The sequence below is a fragment of the Oncorhynchus clarkii genome, chromosome 9 (genome assembly GCF_045791955.1).
Source record: "Oncorhynchus clarkii lewisi isolate Uvic-CL-2024 chromosome 9, UVic_Ocla_1.0, whole genome shotgun sequence".
In the NCBI taxonomy this organism is placed as follows: domain Eukaryota; kingdom Metazoa; phylum Chordata; class Actinopteri; order Salmoniformes; family Salmonidae; genus Oncorhynchus; species Oncorhynchus clarkii.
In genome coordinates, this window is record NC_092155.1 from 57,843,792 (window position 1) to 57,864,487 (window position 20,696).

The 20,696-nt window shown below is 43.8% G+C and overlaps 1 protein-coding gene across 1 annotated transcript in view; it reads left to right on the forward strand.

The window, feature by feature from the left end:
• Positions 1-20,696, forward strand: part of LOC139416611 (disks large-associated protein 4-like) — a 111,057-nt gene that overhangs the window by 75,687 nt on the left and 14,674 nt on the right. The window contains exons 2-6 of the mRNA XM_071165479.1: positions 2,140-3,425; positions 3,948-4,186; positions 4,690-4,776; positions 5,397-5,562; positions 7,678-7,894. Coding sequence (XP_071021580.1) covers positions 2,220-3,425; positions 3,948-4,186; positions 4,690-4,776; positions 5,397-5,562; positions 7,678-7,894 — 1,915 coding nt within the window. The 5' untranslated portion in view covers positions 2,140-2,219. The remainder of the gene's footprint in view (positions 1-2,139; positions 3,426-3,947; positions 4,187-4,689; positions 4,777-5,396; positions 5,563-7,677; positions 7,895-20,696) is intronic.

Here is a 20,696-nt window from a genome sequence, read left to right on the forward strand (position 1 = left end):
ATTCCATTGCATTTCTACAGACAAAGGAAATCTCTGGTTGGAACATTATTGAAGATTTATGATAAAAAACATCCTAAAGATTGATTCTGTACTTCGTTTGACATGTTTCTACGAACTGTAATGACTTTTCTTCTGAACTTTCGCCTGGACTTGCCTGCGCGTCATGATTTTGGATTGTGTACTAAACGCACGAACATAAATGATGGACTTTATCGAACAAATCAAACATTTATTGTGGAACTGGGATTCCTGGGAGTGCATTCTGATGAAGATCATCAAAGGTAAGTGAATATTTATAATGCTATTTCTGACTCCACAACATGGATATCTGTATGGCTTGTTTTATTGTCTAAGCGCAGTACTCAGATTATTGCATGGTGTGCTTTTTCGGTAAAGCTTTTTTGAAATCTGACACAGCGGTTACATTAAGGAGAAGTTTATCTAAAGTTCCATACATAACAGTTGTATCTTTTATCAATGTTTATTATGAGTATTTCTGTAAATTGATGTGGCTCTCTACAAAATCACCGGATGTTTTGGAAGCAAAACATTACTGAACGTAACGCGCCAATGTAAACTGAGATTTTTGGATATAAATATGAACTTTATTGAACAAAACATACATGTATTGTGTAACATGATGTCCTATGAGTGTCATCTGATGAAGATCATCAAAGGTTAGTGATTAATTGTATCTCTAGTTCTGCTTTTTGTGGCTCCTCTTTGGCTGGAAAAATGGCTGTGTTTTTCTGTGACTAGGTGCAGACCTAACATAATCGTTCGGTGTGCTTTCGTTGTAAAGCCTTTTTGAAATCGGACACTGTGGTGGGATTAACAACAACTTTATCTTTAAAATGGTGTGAAATACTTCCATGTTTGAGGAATTTTAATTACGAGATTTATGTTGTTTTGAATTTGGCGCCCTGCACTTCCACTGGCTGTTGTCATATCGATCCCGTTAGCGGGATCAAAGACATAAGAAAATAGGCAGTGACCGTTAAAATACTTATAAGCACAGATGGTAAATTTGAATTTCCCACTTGATGTAGTCTGCATATAAAGATAGTCATGTAATTTTTATGAGCAGAGCGGTATGTACTTAGAAATTCTCTGTCCTGAGCTCAGTCCTGATGTTTTCTAATCCCTGGCCTACCCTTGACTCCTGCATGTTGTTGGTTTGTTCTGTAGCTCCACCTGCTGGTTAGTTGGAGAACCGTGCGGACATGGTGATGTGTGTGGGCCAGTGTCTCGGAGAAGATCAAAAAATCTGCTGGCAGAGGGCAACTCCTCTGTGTTTTACAGCACATTTTGGTCTAGCTTTATCAAAAACATGGCTGAAGAAGTGCTGTGTGACACATATTAAGAGCTTATAAGGTTCTATAAGGTTCTATCTGTGTTTTTGTCAAAATGTAATTATTGACATAGTCTTGTTCTGTTCAATGTTCTCTACCTATATAGATCTCTAAATACCCCAATTCAAGTTGTTAAGTTCAAAAGAATACAAGATTTAAAAAAAAAAATCTGACACAATTCAAACCAATGAGGGTTCAGAACTTCAGGTCCTACTATATTTGGATAGTCCATATTGTCTACAGATGGTCATACTATCAACAAAGTATCTGCTGATAAGCAACTGACTAACTGTTGATAAGCAACTGCTTGCTAAGGTTACGGTTTAGAATAAGAGTTAGTGTAAGGATTAACGTTAGAGTAAGGGTTAGGGTAAGGGTTAAGTTTAGGGTTAGGATGAGGGTTAGGGTTAGTAGATAGTTAGTTGAAATGTTACTGAACTTTAAAGCCAATTATCTCTGAATCATCTTTTTGCAGACACAACCTTATAGTCCCAAGCTCTCAATATGTCTCTTAAGTTAGTGCTCCACTACAGTACTTAAAAGAGCTTAATGAGCTCCAACTCTAATGTGTTTATGAGCTTAAGTGGATTTGTAGAGCCTCGTACTATAAACACTAAAGGTTGTTCTTTACTGCTTGACTCCAGCATCATCACAGCAGAGGGGAAAGTGTAATGTATGAGTCGCACTCATACTGAGTCGTACTATGAGTCGTATTCATACTGTAACAATCAATTCCTCTTTCTTATACTGTATATTCTAATAGATATCCTATTCCCCTCTGTTCCAGGATGAGCCCTCCAGGGCTGTAAATGCGCCCCAGCTGGAGACATGTTCTAAGAGCAGCAGCAGACCTGCACTGTGGCCACCATGAAAGGGTTAGGTGCCAATCGCAGCCGTCACCTGTCGGACTCCTGTGAGCCATCGGGGGGCTCCCAGAAGGCCCTGTACCCCTTGACCTCTGACCCCCATGGTCCCTTCCTTCTGAGCCCCACCATGAACCACTACGGCACCTTGGACCCCCACCAACTCCACCACTACCAGGCCTCCAACCCCCAACCCCTGCCTCCGGAGTGCCTACTGCCCCTGAACCAGATGTCCAACAGCAGCACTTTCCCCCGACTCCACGTCACCTCCCAACCGGAACAGTCTGACTACTCCCAGGGCTGCATGGTCCCTGCTGGGGGCGGAGGTAGGCCTGGTGGCAGCCGGGTGGGCACCCTGTCCACCTCCATGTCAATGGGCATGGGTCTGGGCCTCAGTGGGGCTCCCATGATCACAAGTGGATCAGCTACCATCTCTTCTGCGGCAGCGGCCAAGATGAACCGGCTGCCATCTAACCTGCTAGACCAGCTGGAGAAGCACCTGCCCCTGCAGAGGGATGGCTTCAGTACCCTCCAATTCCACCGGGGCAGGGTGGCCAAGCAGCGCAGCGAGAGTCCCGGACGGATCCGCCACATCATGCACTCTGTCCAGAAGCTATTCAACAAGTCCCAGTCGCTGGAGGGCTCGGTGGTCAAGGGCAACATGAACAGCACTGCAGGGGGAGGTGAGGAGGGGACAAGGCAGACCTGCAGGAGTAAGAGTAAAGACAGTGCTAAGACTGAAACGCTGAAGCAGCGACCTAGCAAGCAAAATGCACTGGGGCTTTGGAGCTCAGACGATGCCCTGGATAGTGACACAACCACCAAAGTTGGCACTATCGCCGTGGGCTACCGTAACCCACTTAGCATGATGACGCTGGGCAGGGCGGTGTCTGACAGCCAGGCTCCTCCCAGGCACCTCCCACATGGCTACAACACCATCTCTGCCCACACACTCAAGGCCTCCAAGAGCAGCAGCGACCTCAAATACCTGGCCTGCCCGCAAGCAATGACAGGGACTAGGGGAGGGGAGCTGGTGGGAGGAGGAGGCAGAGAGAGCACCCTGGTGAAGCGAGGCTCCTGGTCCACACTGACCCTCAGCCAGGCCAGGCAGGTGCTCCAGAAGGGTTCAGCCACTGTCAACAGGACGCTGCTTAAATCTAAGTCGTGTCACCAGGACCTGACCTGTCAGTACCTCCAGGTAGGAGGCCCAGTGAGTATTATTCACATTAGGCACTAGCAGCCACAGCCACTAAATCTCAGAAATTAGGAGATTTGTTTTAAAACCTAATTCATTTGAATCCCTTTTAACTACTTCAGCAGCATCGTGACATTTACGGTCTATAATCCCATTATTCAAATTCATTACAAATACCCACACAATACATTCAAATGAAATTAAATGACACATTCAAGGTCTGTCGCATTAAAGGTCCAATGCAGCCATTTTTACCTCAATATCAAACTATTTCTGGGTAACAATTAAATGCCTTACTAGCCAAAACTCCATCCCACCAAAACAGGCTGACATTTCACTAAAAGGGCATTATCATAATTTTCAGAATTTCACATTATTATTTCATAGTGTATAAATATATATAAACCACAGAAAAATCACGTTTTTGACTGCACTGGGTCTTTAAACTAGTTAAAGTGGAGATGATAAAGTAGAGATGAAGGTGTGGTGGCTCAGTGAGTCACAGTGGGATGGTGTGTGGCCCCATACTGTCTGTAGGTTCCACTGGGTGACTGGAGTGCTACGCTGGGGGGCCGGGGCCGACCCAGGGGCCTTGAGATCCCCTGCCGGAGGATGCGTAGCGGCAGCTACGTCAAGGCCATGGGGGACGTGGACCAGGACAGCGAGGACTCAGAGGGAAGTCCTAAACCCTCGCCCAAAACAGCCGCCCGCCGCCAGAGCTACCTGAAGGCCACCCATCAGTCCTTGAGCGAGCATCAGCCTCCACCACCACACAAGTGAGAGAGCTAGATACAAGAGGAAATATGCATGTAGATCATACTGTAGTTAATACTGTTTAGATACTGTATGTTTCTGAAGAGGAGTTAATTTTCCTTAGCAATCTATGTCATGACAGAACAGATAATATGGGATGTCTGGGGGAACTTATTCTTATACAGAGGAGTAGCTACACACACCCTGCATGGAAACCTGTCTGCTCTGAGAGTGAATATAATAGAATAGAATGAAATGAAAGTGAACACCACAAATGGACAGCAGAGGGCAGCATCCTGACACTGACATTGAACATTTACTACATAATGTGTGCAGGGTAAAACCTGCAGGCTGCAGCAGACTCATGTTCATGACTAGATACAACTATATCAGTGTAACATGTTCTTATGGGCTGTTCAATTATAGAAAAAGGAAATCACCTACCAACAACAGGTAACCAAACGTTTCCATTTAAGGTCAAAAATGTGAAATGTTTTGTCATGTTCCCCACCGCTCGCACCGACAGGCCTCGCGGCTATGCACCCATGCTGGAGGATAATGGGATACTGTGGTCTCCACTACAGAGTGCATGCTCAATGCAGCATTTGGCCAGGTCAGTGTCTTAGGGAGGGAGGCAGCACGGCCCTCCACTCACACATGCCCACCTCTGCTGCCACTTCTCTAACCAACCCAGTGCTTTGTCCTGTTCCCCTGCCCACACCCCATATATTACCAATTGCTCTGAGTGGTGTGTTAGTATCCCAGCCACAGCCACTCCTGTCACGTCTCTCATCATAAACCACTGATCCCCCATACAAACCCTTTCCACCCCCACCCTCCGCACCTGCACACACATTCCCACTAACAGGTGCCTCCTCGTCAAGCAACTCAGAACAAAGGAAACAACCACTCTGTCTCAGCAAATTCCATTGATGATTACAAAGCAAAATAATAATTCTCTCCCTTTTGTTTTGATGTTTGCTGACGACTCAATGTGTCCTCTGTGCTGTCATTTTGATACCCAACTATTCTCCACTCTGCTATCCTCTCATCTCGCTGGTATTTGATCTCACAAAATCACAAGAAATTTGGGGACGTTCAAAGCATCCGCTGAAAATGGATGCGGTTCTCATCAACCCAAGATGTCCCGTATCCTCCCCACCCTTCATCCAGGTTTTTTCCTTATGGTTGAGGGGTTCTTTCAGCAACTAATTCTCCCCTCTACCCCTGTAGTTGTCTCCCCTCCCTGAGAGAACTCTCCACCAATCGGAGCCTGGACAACCTGGACAGCCTGGTGAGCCCGTGCGAGCCCCCGATGGCCATGCGGCACTGGGACGATCGCAGAGACTACCACCAAGGTTATGCTACCCTGGGCAGGGCCATGATGAGCAGTGGTCAGGTATGTACTGTAAATCCACTCTCCCTATTCACTCATTACACTCTTTATCAGGGTCTCAAACAGGCCTGTCAGTGTGTGTAGGAATAGTACCCCCATACAACAAACACATCATAACAGTTTGACAGATACATGTAGGCATAATTAACTAATAAAAGTACAACTGTATTAAATGAATTATTCATAAAGAATGCCCTCAATCAGTGCAAAGACAAGCCTCAAGCCTGAAACAACAACCAGAAATGAGTGGGATGTTGACAGCCGAATCCTCTATTTCTATGACTGCAGGATGGGATAGAACATTTCAGATTATGTGTGAGACGCTGATTGGTTAAACATCCAGTAAGCCAGAAGAGACAAGAACAGGAATGATGCTTGAAAGTAATTTTCAGAAGTTAAGACTGGGACATGCGCCTCCTTCTAATCCTGAGGACATTCTGTTTTTATCAAAACCAGCAGACTCCTTTCAGATGGAACATCCGGAGCCACTTTTGCTCATGGAGTTAAAATGGCATAATATTACAGATGACAACAATGGAATTGCGCTCTTTACCTCACAGGAAGCTTTTTTTATTATCATATTTCAGTAATTGAATTTGGGAGATGACAGTAAAATCTGTTTTGGGACAAAAGCAAGTATTTTCTGAATGAACTGCAACGTTTTATCAGGATTGATATCTGATGGATTATGATGGCTGCCATAGCAGGAGAACAGGCTTCAAAGGATCTGCATTGTTGTACATGGAGGTAAATGCGCATAAAATCAAATATAGGAAAGGTTGTAACACATCGATGCCTTTTCCTTCAAGTATTTTCACTGGGTATACAAAGAAGTACAGACATTATCAGTTTACATGCTAAAATGATAGACCGGAAAGATGGTTTCAAGATGGTAATAATCATTCCAAAACCATGATAAAAAGTATTGCAAGATTCAAACGGATCAAATAACGGATAAGCAGCAACCAAGGAATAGGCTCTTATTGTAAAAATCATGGAATGGCGTGACGTTTCATCATTTGATTTACATGAAGTTTCAGAATGGATTTTGAATACTGAGCATCCATGTTACATCCTCTTTCTTTCTTGGGGGACACAATGATGACCATGTGCCAACTCTGGCACCAGTCTCCTCCTCTCACACTGCAATGAAAAGCAGGATGAACAAATAGAGACTCCACCTGCTACCAACATCATTAAAACTTTAAACATCACAGGAGCCTGGCATAGAAGACTGGGGTGTAATAAGCTATCATTGTTCCTCCTTCTCCACTCTGGCACTGTTTGAACTGAAACAAGCCTTTATCCCAGGACGGACTGGTGAAGTTGACTCAGCTGGTCTGACAATACCTTGTCCCTGTTCAACCTATCCCTGGCCCTGGGCTACGTAGATGTACTATGATATATTCCTGCTGATGAATCTGCTGTTATGTGAACATGTCATGTTGTCAACGCCAGAGACTGGAAATGTCCTACACCAATAAACGTCTTGTAGATCATTAGCACCGCTGAACTGAGCAAAACCAGACACCACCCCTACCACTACGACTATGATGTGGAGAGAGTGAACAGCTTGTAGTGGGAGGCTGCTGGTGCCTCAGTAGCAGTGATTGTATTAGCTCCTGGCAAGAGGAGTTAAGTGAAATCTGATGCTGCTGGCTTATCATCACTGATTAAACATTCCGTGTGGTATTTCACATTAGATACAGTACAGTGAGTATACTGATTATCAGGGGACGCAAAGCTCAAACAGAATATTTAAATAATGAGATGTTTTCAACAAGGTCACTGCAGATTTACTTTTTGATCAATTGATTTCATTAAGTAAAATTGTGAACGTGCATGATAACTCCTGTACCCATTTTCCTCTAGAGATAGTAAAAATGTCCATTATCAGTGCATGAGTTTCTTTGGTAAATCTAACAGTCCTTTTGATTGGGCTCTCGTGAGCTGAGACGAACAGGATCCTTCACACTCTCTGACCATACACCACCACCTTACTCCAGCAGCATGCCCCGCCACCCGAGACTGGCACTGCTTTCGCCTCACAGGCGGCGGAGATCTAGTGGTCGCCTAAGTCCCCGCCCCCAACTTGTCAACCTGCACGTGTCCTTTCAGGTGTGTGGGCAGGGCTGTGGGCGCTCGCTGTACTGCGAGGCGGAGTCCCAGGCGGTGGAGGCTCTGGACCTGCCCACACCGACGTACTTCCGCTCCCGCAGCCACAGCTACCTGCGGGCCATCCAGGCTGGCTGCTCCCAGGATGAGGACACCGCCTCAGTGGACTCTGATTCACCTCCACCCACCACCACCGGCTGCACCCATATCTCCAGCAGCAGTGAGTATACTGTACTGTTCAGGATGGGCGTGGGCTGGGCACTGGGGATTGGACAGACAAAGGTTTTATGCCTTTACTGTAGGCATAATAGTTTTGTTTGAAAAGGGCCTCATCATCCTTTTTTAGCACGATTCATGAATCATTTAGTATCTCTAAGATAAGGACTATGATGTAAGATTCCCACATGCATTGATGTATTTTCAAATCCAGCAGGGAAAATGTATATGAAGGGCGTGAGGGACTGTACTTATTCCGCTGTAAGGGGTATGAACTCAGTGGCACGCTCGGGCGCATACACACACACACACACACACACGCACACACACAAGACAGATTTGGTCTCTGGCTGGTGGCACTGAATGGCCTATCAGCCCAGTGTGAAAGTAGACATTGTAGAGGGAGGTGATGCGGCAAGACTGGACTGGTGCCAGCTAACTCATCCATAGCCATTACACAACAGTGAGCAGGGGGATATGCTGTCTGGCGATACATCATGGTGAGTTTGCACACCTGTTTCTCACACACACATGCACTGGCGCTGCTGCGGATGTTTTCCATGCATGAGAACAAAACTTCTCAAATGTCAAGCCAGTTCACAGATGTGGGTGGTCTCAGATAGTGGTCTGTCCACTACTGGAGACTGTGAACATACAAACATATCAAAACGTTTTTTGATGCCTCAAAAACAAAAAGCCCAAAGCATTACAATCATAGGTAGAGTATTAATAAAAACACATAATTGTTTCCCCCCATCAATCGCTGTTTTCATTTTTGCATCAGATTCACTTCTGTGGCTCAGCTGTTGTCAGTTACCACATCAAGGCCAATGAAAATGCCATGCATGCAGTCAGCGATTACAGGCGGTGGTTTAAAAGGTTAGAGGAGCCCCGGCAGAGTCTGATCAGCATAGGAATCACTGTGTCATATGATGCAGTCTGTTTGCAGCACAAAAGCAGCCCTTGCCCAGATGAAGTTGCCTTAGGGAAGACTGTGGTGGGTTTCGAGCAAGGGCAATCGAGTTGGTCTAGCCAGGGCTGCAAAGTGCTCTGTTCCTGAATCATGCTGAAACAAAGTGTTTGTAGGCCTACTGATCAAAATGTTTTACAAGGGCAGGGCACCCCATAATTGAAATGTTAGACTATTGCTGCCATTCCATTTTTTTTGTAGACCATTATGAATATTCAAAACTGTCAATCTGAACATTAGACCTGTAGTTCATTCAAATACATGTATAATTTGACAGCAATTATCTTGCAATATCATAGTTTTCAGCCAATCGAAGTAACATGTTCCATTCCATCGAACATATCTTGCGCGTTTGTCTTTTGCGCGTTTGTCTTTTCTTACAAGCACTGATTTCTTTTGATATCTGCTGAGGAACGTTTTACTTGCAAATCACTGCGGTCATGGCTAGAAGGGATCCAGGTTTTGTGAAATCAGATTAGACTTTTTGTAGCAGGTTAGGATACTTTACGCAGCAGGTTAGGAGAATTACCGTAGCAGGTTGGATACATGGTTAGGAAAATGCTTAGGGTTAACTAAAATGCAAAACAATTAAATTTGTGACGTTAATTTGACAAAAGCTGGATCCCTTCTAGCCATGACCAATAACTGCTCTGAATAAATCCTAAATGTAAATATAGAGGCGGGAACGTACACGACCAAGCCGGGGAAATTGTAGACACAAAAAACAGACACAGATATTATCGAATGGCCATTAAGAAACCCGTTGTCGTGGACTAAAAAGGCGGGGAAACGTGACGCCCTTTGTTGACTGGAGATTTAAACCAATCCTGTTCGTCTATGGTGAGATTGATGACCATCGACATCCAATGGCGTTGTAGTGTGTGCCAGTCTGCAAAAGGTGGACTCCAATCCCTTACCTCAAGGGCGTGTCCCTTTTGATTCCTTTCTTCAAGGAACGTTGTGTGAACAGTTAGAAATAGCACAGTAGCTTATGCCTCTGTCTATTAAAACAACCTCGAATGAATGAACAGAAAATACGGATTTATTGTCTCGCTTTTATCAAAGTAAGCATAAATATTTTATAATGTACTCGTTTCTGAACTGAGATTTGGATCGATTGGTGTTGACCGTGGTTAGCGACGAACGCTAGCTTAACTACCCTGTCTAACGTGGATGAGAGGAATCGCCCTGATTCTGGGATCCACGTATTGTAGGTAACGTTAGCTAGCAGCGATGTTAGACTAAGTTAGGGAGCTAAATCTCCACGACTCGTACAAATGCTTCATTCCACTGCTATATATATTTTTTTTCGTCGTGGTAATCAGTTCGCTATCGTTATTAGCAGGTGGCAGTTTGTAGCGAATAACATTATACAATCAATCCAGCACCCGATAATGTCTTTGGTGTAGCTAATGTTCGCTAGATCAGGGTTTCCAAAACTCGGTCATGCCCCCCCACCTCACGCTGGTGTAAACATTTTTTGTTTTGTTGCCGTAGCGCTAGACAGCTGATTCAAATAGCCAACTCATCATCAAGCTTTGATTAATTTAATCAGCTGTGTAGTGGTAGGGCAAAACCCCAAACGTGCCCTCAGGACCGAGTTAGGGACACCCTGAGCTACGTTAGATAGCTAATGTTAGCGATGCCTGACAGCAACCGCCTTGTTAATTAATGAGCTAACGTTACTGTAACTAGCTACCAGCACCCCATCATTGCAAGCAGAGTGGATAGTTAGTTGGCTAGTAGCGCTGTCAACCACAGATTGAATCACCAAATTAGAAAGGCAGCTAAAACTAGTTGGACAGGAACTGTAAGATATCCATCTAACGTTATTTAGGTAACGTTAATGTTAGCTACCAACTAGCTACGTTAACATATTTGGTGAGTTGAGAGAGACTGGTAAACTTAAATTACTAGCTTCGGGTCAGACATTTTTCCACCAGTCATTTTTCCAGCTTCGAACTCACCAAATTGTGACTATGATCTAGCTAGTAATATCCAGCTAACGTTATCTCCCGTGGCTGCATATCCAGTCAAGTTAGCTAAAAAGCTTGTTTAACCTACCATCTTGTTTATTCTGCCGTTTGTTTAAGTTGCATCATAAGAGATATGTGTGGTTGCTAAGTAGTACGACCTCACCCGTGCCAAGGATCTACCTCCTTGTTTTAATGCATTCATTTGTTTGTTTTTACTGTTATGGTGAAAGCGAAGGTGGATAGTTAGCGATTTGTGAGCCAACCAGAAATGAATCAAGGATGGATTGTAAGACTTCTTCAAAACAAACTGTTATGGTTAGAAGTCGACCAATTATGATTTTTCAACGCCGATACCGATACTAATTATTGGAGGACCAAAAAAAGCGATTTAAAAAAATATATATTTGTAGTAATGACAATTACAACAATACTGATTTGAACACTTAACTTAATACATCAATAAAATCAATTTAGTCTCAAATAAATTATGAAACATGTTCAATTTGGTTTGAATAATGCAAAAACAAATTATTGGAGAAGAAAGTAAAAGTGCAATATGTGCCATGTAAGAAAGCTAACGTTTAAGTTCCTTGCTCAGAACATGAACGCTGGTTGTTACTTTTAACATGAGTCTTCAATATTCCCAGGTAAGAAGTTTTAGGTTGTAGTTATTATAGCACTATTTCTCTCTATACCATTTGTATTTCATATACCTTTGACTATTGGATGTTCAAATAGGTACTTTAGTATTGCCAGCCTAATCTCGGGAGTAGATAGGCTTGAAGTCATAAACTGCGCAATGCTTGAAGCACAGCGAAGAGCTGCTGGCAAATGCAGGAAAGTGCTGTTTGAATGAATGCTTTCGAGCCTGCTGCTGACTACCACCGCTCAGACTGCTTTATCAAATCATAGACTTAATTATATTATAATAACACAGAAATACGAGCCTTAGGTCATTAATATGGTCATATCCGGAAACAAAATGTTTATTTTTTCAGTGAAATACGGAACCTTTCCGTATTAACAGGTGGCATCCCTAAGTCTAAATATTGCTGTTACATTGCACAACCTTCAATGTTATGTCATAAATATGTACATTTCTGACAAATTAATTACGGTCTTTGCTAGGAAGAAATGCTCTACACACAGTTCGCAACGAGCCAGGCGGCCCAAACTGCTGCATATACCCTGACCCTGCTTGCACAGAACGCAAGAGAAGTGACACAATTTCCGTAGTTAAAATAAATTCATGTTAGCAGGCAATATTAACTAAATATACTTGTGTATTGATTTTAAGAAAGGCATTGATGTTTATGGTTAGGTACACATAGGTGCAACAACAGTGCTTTTTTCGGGAATGTGGTGGTTAAATCACCTGTTTGGCCAAGTAGGCTGTGATTTAATTATAAATTAACAGGCACTGCATCGATTATATGCAACGCTGGACAAGCTAGATAAACTAGTAATATCATCAACCATGTGTAGTTTGGTTGTTTTTTATAAGATAAGTTTAATGCTAGCTAGCACCTTACCTTGGCTCCTTGCTGCACTCGCACAACAGGTAGGCAGCCTGCCACGCAGTCTCCTCGTGGAGTGCAATGTAATCGGACATAATCGGTGTCCAAAAATGCCGATTACCGATTGTTATGAAAACTTGAAATCTGCCCTAATTAATCGGTCGACCTCTAGTTATGGTGCATTTTCATAACTCTTCCTCAGATGTCACTTGGAAGTCCAACAACTATTTCAAGAGGAATCCTGTGTCTTTTTTTATTTTATTGCATTTTGTCTCTAAAGGCCATTTATTGTCTGGTTTCTGAGCATACAATCAATAATTGAACAGCTTCCGGACAATGTGCTAATTAGGTGCTTTGCAGTCAAACAGCTGGACCTGTTATGAGAGGCTTGAATATGTGCTCTGTATACCAGGGACCATGGTAGCACCCCTGACTTTGTTTAGCTTGAAAGTTGTTGTAGGGCTGGGATCAGATGGCCATTCATTCAAAGGCTTCAGATAACACATGGTCAGCACATGAATACACAGACATTGAGTCACATGCTCTGGCAATACACACAGTCTGGCTGTGTACACACTCATTGATGAGGTCATTGGTGAGTCAGTGGGTGAAGTCACTATAGTTACATGACAATTTTCAAACAGACATTCTAAAGGGATGAGTAGTAAAATGACTGTGCTACAGAGAAATGAATAGAGAACAGTACAATGATGCAACCCCTCAGTCTGTAAGTCCTTGGTATTTGGTTTGGCAGAATCTGAATCCTGTCGTATTCAAGTGACCAATCTGTAAGAATTGGGTCACAAGGAGGATCTCTTGCATCTATGGTGTCATAGTTCAATCTCAACAGCTCCGCCTGTGTAATCTTGACAATGTAATACCGCTCATGTAGCTGGTCGTGACACACACAGCCATACATATGAGGGTCGCCTAATCCTACAGTATGTATTGAACACAAGATTAAAAGGGGTTAGAGGAAGTGTGTGTTTGTGTGTGCTTGAGCAAAAGAGACATTCTGTCTGGTGTTGTAGAAGGATTTGCCTTGCTGTAGTAGGCTGGACACACCGCTCCAGTCCCACCCGAGCCCCTTCCTCTTGACACCTGACAGGACTGATTCTGGGTATTTACATCAGCTAATTAGGCTTTCCACCAAGCTGGCACCAATCCCCACAGGGTGGTCTGGAAACTCCACAGGACATAATTAGCGTTTTAATACCTTCCTGGAGTAACGCCACTATGACTGACTGGACGGACCACTTCAAGCAGCCCCCAACACTTGTGCTGTAAGAGAGTAGAACTAGTTTGTTCTAAACCTGTTTTTGTGGGGCGGGCAGATTTTTACAAAGTATTTTTCCAGTTAAGTGATTTGACTGGTTACTTAGTTTTTGGACAGCTGTTTCCAGTCGTTGTATGGAGAGAGGCTGTAGCTTGTTGTTGCACTCATCATAAACTAGAATTACCATTGGTGTTTATATTCTAACCACTCTCTTTGTAAACCATTGCTGTGTTGTGTGTTTTTTGTCTTCCTGTTGGTGTGTTCTTGGGCTGTCCAGTCTGCCTGCCTCCGTCTTTCAGTAGCACTACTCACCATTAGCCCTGTCCAGCCTGTCTACATTTTTGTTTCTCACCAGCCCTGTCTATCCCCTCTGGTCTTGGACCACCAGCCTAGTTCTCCAGTAGCCTGTCACCTTGCTACACAGTCACTATAATGCTGTTAATCTGGGGCTGATCCAACCCTTTGCCGTGTGCCGATTAGTAGCACTTAGACACTCTCAGGAGCACCTATTAAAAGTAGGGCTGTGACTGTCATTTAATTTTGGATGACTGATAAGGTCAGCCAAATGGGCATCGTTGTACCATTTTTTGAATAGAAAAATAATAATTAAAATAATCAATTTTAAGGTGCACATTTTCTCTTCTCCTAACTGCATGTGCTGCTGAAGCAGAAGTCTCCTTTGCTACAACAACTTTCTTGGTTCAGCAAGGAGCAACATAGTGTCATCACAGCCCCAGACCATTATACCTCCTTCAAGAACTATACAGTTGGCACTATGCATTTGGGCAGGTAGCTTTCTCCTGGCATCCGCCAAACCCAGATTTGTCAGAGACCTAATGAAACTGACGGACAGGGCTGCTGTACTTTTAGCTCTTAGGAAACTTTGCAGTATTTTGTTTTCATGTGTTATTATTATTAGGCCAGGATTTTTTTGTTTGTTATTACATACAGCCGGGAATAACTTTTGGATATCAGTGCGACGGTAACTCACCAGCATTACGACCAGTAATCAGATCCTTTGCTCGTACCCTCCAGGGCAATTTACCTGATTCCAGAGGCTGTTCCAAAACACTGCCTGTGGGAAAGAGGTACTTGGAGTGGACTTTGTCGGATTTAGGAGGCGCGCACACCACCCACCGCTTCCGAGTATATTACTCGCAAATGTTCAGTCTCTGGATAATAAAGTTGACGAGCTCAGGGCGAGGATTTCCTTCCAGAGAGACATCAGGGGATTGTAAACATACTCTGTTTCACAGAAACATGGCTCTCTCGGGGACATACTGTCTGAGTCCGTTCAGCCAGTTGGGTTCTCCGTTCATTGCACAGACAGGAATAAATATCTCTCAGGGAAGGAGGAGGGCGGGTGTGTATGTTTCATGATTAACTATTCATGGTGTGATAACATACAGGAACTCAAGTTATTTTGTCCACCCGACCTAGAATACCACAATCAAATGCCAACCGTATTACCTCCCAAGAGAATTTCTCTTCGGTTGTAGTCACAGCCATGTATATTCCTCCTCAAACCAATACCATGACAGCCCTCAAAGAACTTAACTGGACTTTATGCAAACTGGAAACCACATATCCTGAGGCTGCATTTATTGTAGCAAGGGATTTTAACAAAGCAAATTTGAGGAAAACATTACCGAAGTTCTATCAACACATTGACTGTAGTACTTGCGCTGCTAAAACACTCGACCACAGCTACTCCAACTTCCGAGATGCCTACAAGGCCCTCTAATGCCCTCCCGTTGGTAACTCTGATCACGACTCCATTTTGCTCCTCCCTTCCTATAGTCCGAAGCTCAAACAGGAAGTACCGTGCTAAGGACTATTCAACGCTGGTCTGAACTATTGTAATCCGCGCTTAAATTGTTTTGATCACGCGTACTGGGATATGTTCCGGGGAGCCTCTGAGAACAACCTAGACGAATGCACTGAAACGATGACTGAGTTTATCAGGAAATGTATAGGAGATGTTGTACCCACTATGACAATTAAAACCTACCCTAACCAGAAACCGTGGATACATGGCAGCATTCACGCAAAACTGAAAGTGCGAACCACCACATTTAACCATGGCAAGGTGACTGGGAATATGGCCGAATACAAACAGTGTAGTTATTCCCTCCTTAAGGAAATCAAACAGGCAAAACGTCAGTATAGAGACAAAGTGGAGTTGCAATTCAACTGCTCAGAATGTTGCAGGGTCTACAGACAATCACAGACTACAAAGGGGAAACCAGCTACGCGAGGACACAGTCTTGCTTCCGGACAAGCTTAAACACCGTCACCCGCTTTGAGGATAACACAATGCCACCCGCTGCTAATGACTGTGGGCTCTCCTTCTCCGTGGCCGACATGAGTAAGACATTTTAAATGTGTTAATCCTTGCAAGGCTGCTGGCCCAGACGGCATCCCTAGCCGCGTCCTCAGAGCATGTGCAGACCAGCTGGCTGGAGTGTTTACGGACATATTTAATCTCTCCCTATCCCAGTCTGTTGTCCCCAGATGCTTCAAGATGTCCACCATTGTTCCTTTACCCAAGAAAGCAAAGGTAACTTAACTAAATGACTATCGCCCCGTAGCACTCACTTTTGTCATTGTGACGTGCTTTGAGAGACTAGTCAAGGATCATATCAACTCTACCTTACTTGACTCCCTAGAACCACTTCAATTTGCTTACCGCCCCAATAGATCCACAGACGATGCCATCGCAATGCACACTGCCCTGTCCCATCTGGACATGAGGAATACCTATGTAAGAATGCCGTTTCTTGACCATAGCTCAGCATTCAACACCATAGTACCCTCCAAACTCATCATTAAGCTCGAGGCCCTGGGTCCCAACCCCGCCCCTTGCAACTGAGTCCTGGACTTCCTGAAGGGCCGCCCCCAGGTGGTGAAGATAGGAAACAACATCACCACTTCGCTGATCCTCAACATTGGGGCCCCACAAGGATGCATGCTCAGCCCCCTCCTGTCCTCCCTGTTGACCTACACCTCCAACTCAATCATCAAGTTTGCAGGCGACACAACAGTAGTAGGCCTGATTTAACAACAATGGCAAGACCACGCACAGGGAGGAGGTGAGGGCCCTGGGAGTGTGGTGCCAGGAAAATAACCTCTCACCCAACTTCAACAAAACTGATGAGCTCATCATGGACTTTCCCCTATCCACATCAACGGGACCGCAGTGGAAAGCTTCAAGTTCCTCGGCGTACACATCACTAACAAACTGAAATGGTCCACACACACACAACGTGTGGTGAAGGCACAACATCGCCTCTTCAACCTCAGGAGGCTGAAGACATTTTCTTGGCACCTAAAACCCTCAAACTTTTAGAGATGCACAATTGAGAGCATCCTGGTATGGCAACTGCACCACCTACATCCGCAGGGCTCTCCAGAGGGTGGTGCAGTCTGCCCAAAGCATCTCCCAGGAATCCCAGTTCCACAATAAATGTTTGTTTTGTTTGAAGTCCATCATTTATGTCCAAATGCCTCCTTTTGTTCGTGCGTTTAGTACACAAATCCAAACTCACGCGCACTGGCAAGTCCAGCTGAAAGTTCAGAAGAAAAGTCATATTACAGTTCGTAGAAACATGTCAAACGAAGTATAGAATCAATCTTTAGGATGTTTTTATCATAAATCTTCAATAATGTTTCAACCGGAGAATTCCTTTGTCTGTAGAAATGCAATGGAACGCAGCTAACGCTCCTGTGAACGCGCGAGACTGAGCTCATGGCACTCTGCCAGAGACCTGACTCAATCAGCTCTCATTCCCCCCTCCTTCACAGTAGAAGCATCAAACAAGGTTCTAAAGACTTTTGACATCTAGTGGAAGCCTTAGGAAGTGCAATATGACGCCATAGACACTATATTCGATAGGCAACGACTTAAACGACAAACCTCATTTCTAGCAAAATCTACTAATTATATGCATATTCTAGCTTTTAGGCATGAGTAGCAGGCAGTTTACTCTAGGCACCTTTTTATCCAAGCTACTCAATACTGCCCCCCCAGTCCCAAAGAAGTTAACCAACAATGCAGTTCCAGAAATAGAGTTAAGAAACTATTTGCTAACTAAACAAACGCAATAGAAAGTAACACAATAAAATAACAATTCCGAAGTTATATACAAGGGGCACGTACTGGTACCGAGTTAATGTGCGGGGGTACAGGTTAGTCGAGGTAATTTGCACATGTAGGTAGGGGTAAAGTGAGTAGCAGCTTTGTAAAAACAAAGGGTGGGTGACAATGTAAATAGTCCGGGTGCCGTTGTATTAATTGTTTAGCAGTCTTATGGCTTGGTGGTAGAAGCTGTTTGTAGAATCCTTTTGGGCCTAGACTTGGCGCTCCGGTACCGCTTTCAGGGGGGAAGCAGAGAGAACAGTCTATGACTTGGGTGACAGGAGTCTTCGACAATTTATTTGGCCTTCCTCTGACACCGCCTGGTATGGAGGTCCCGGGTGGCATTAAGCTTGGCCCCAGTGATGTACTGGGCAGTACATACTACCCTCTCTAGCGCCTTACGGTCGGATGCTGAGCAGTTGCCTTACCAGGCGGTGATGCAACCGGTCAGGATGCTCTCGACGCTGTAGAACCATCTTTTGATGATCTGGGGACCCATGCCCAATCTTCAGTCTCCTGCGGGGGAAAAGGTTCTGTCTTGCCCTCTTCACGACTGTCTTGGTGTGTTTGGACCATGATAGTTTGTTGGTGATGTGGACACCAAGAAACTTGAAGCACTCAACCTGCTCCACTACAGCCCCGTCGATGTTAATGGGGGCCTGTTCGGCCCTCCTTTTTCTGGTCCAGAGGATCTTAGTTTTACATTAACTAAGATATTTGTGGAAAAAGTGGAAAAAATGTGCATGAAAAACGAGTCGTCTCTCGTTGAATGACAATACTTAATTGAAGAATCCCTACTCTTTACCAATCACCGACCAAGGGGCGTAGACTTCGGCTTGCCCGGAGAAACATTTTTGTGTGTCCGAAAAACCCCTTACCATAGGCCAAAAAGAAAAAAAAACAGCGCAATGTCATCTAATATGCACAAACTCTTCCGAAATGTTTAGGCTGGGAAGCATGCGAATGCTTTTAGTGCAGACAGGAAGAGATGCAGGAAGCAGCTCTGGAGTCATCAGACCAAGGTCCCATTCAGTGGGGTGCAACGGTATACAGGTTCAGAGAAAGAACATGCATGTTTCTTTTTTTCTATTTGCAGTGTTTAGAATTGATTGTGCCCTCCAGGTTGGGAAACAGCCAAATCAGCACCATGTCTCATCTGCCCACTTGAGGCTAGTTTGCTTAATTAACACACATCTCAACTGGTAGGATGAGGGTTTCACAAAAATAAGACCAACAGTAATTAAACCATGTTAAATCCCACTGCAATCTCAGAGACTGATGTTCCAAGATGGTAGAGAACAGTGAACTTATATATTTTTTTAACCTCTTAAGTCGACCCCCTACTTTTTCGAACATTCTGTTAAAAATCGCGCAACATTTCAGCGTCCTGCTACTCATGCCAGGAATATAGTATATGCATATGATTAGTATGTGTGGATAGAAAACACTCACATTTCTAAAACTGGTTAAATCACGGCTGTGACTATAACAGAGCGTGTGTTTCATCGAAAAGCTGGTCACTGAAAACTGGAAAAAATATCCATGCGCCACTTGCATGTATTGTTTAAGGGACACCAAATTAAATGGGGCTGAGATTGTAATTCCTACAGCTTCCACACGATGTCGCCAGTCTTGTCAATTTCCTGGGAGTTATTTCTTGGTCAAACAAAGGAGAGAGATTCCATTCCATCCGGTCTCCGACCGGAAGTTTTGGAAGAGAGATTTCCCGAACATGATTTGAAGACGTGGAGCTATTGAATACACATCGCCCCGTGATCAATTTGATAGATTATTAACGTTTACTAATACCTAAAGTTGGATTACAAAAGTATTTCGAAGTGTTTTGTGAAAGTTTATCGTCAACTTTTTTAATTTAAAAAAATTACGCTGCGTTTTGAAACTGTGTTTTTTTCTGAATCACACAGTTTCCATAGATGGATATTTTGGGGGTATATATGGACCGATTTAATCGAAAAAAATACCCAATAGTGATGTTTATGGGGCATATAGGAGTGCCAACAAAGAAGCTCGTCAAAGGTAATGAATGTTTTATATTTTATTTCTGCTATTTGTGTAGCGCCGGCTACGCTAATTCTTTTGTTTACGTCGCCTTCAGGTATTTCGGGGTGTTGCATGCTATCAGATAATAGCTTCTCATGCTTTCGCCGAAAAGCATTTTATAAATCTGACTTGTTGGCTAGATTCACAACGAGTGTAGCTTTAATTCAATACCCTGCATGTGTGTTTTAATGAACGTTTGAGTTTTAACGAGTACATTTAGCATTTAGCGTAGCTCATTTGCATTTCCAGGTGTCTAGATGGGACGCTTGCGTGTCGGGTCGACGCAACTGGTTTTAAGTCTATGGTTACGAAAATAGTGTGTATTATATTGACAAGATAGTGACTGGTCTAACAATGGATTTACATGTCATCAGATGTAAAGCAGGTCAGGTGGGACCATTCTAGCCAATGTGAGAGCAGATACTCGTGTGTACAACAGGCCATCGAGAGGGATGGATAAAGGACTCATCTTTGTATCTGTGCCATTATAGCGTCTGTGACAGCATGGGCAGTGCCATTGAGGCAATCTCCATTTTAAAAGTAGTACATTTTCTTCTTCATTGGCTGATTGCTCCCAACTCATAAGAATTCCCACCCAGTTGACTATTTTAAAATGGTGGAAGGCCTCATGGGCAACGTCCATGCCACAACAGGTTATATTCATGATGAGTCCTCAACGGACGCAACTCCGATAGTCATTTTTGGTTTTATTTGCCGAAAAGCCTTGTTTTTCTCTCAATCACGTTTGTTACTGTTACTATGATAATTGTTGAAAGTTGAGGGAGCATTCGTAACAACCTAACCATTACGAAACTTCTATTCAATTAAATAATCCTCACGTAGCAAATGAGCAATTATACTGAACATA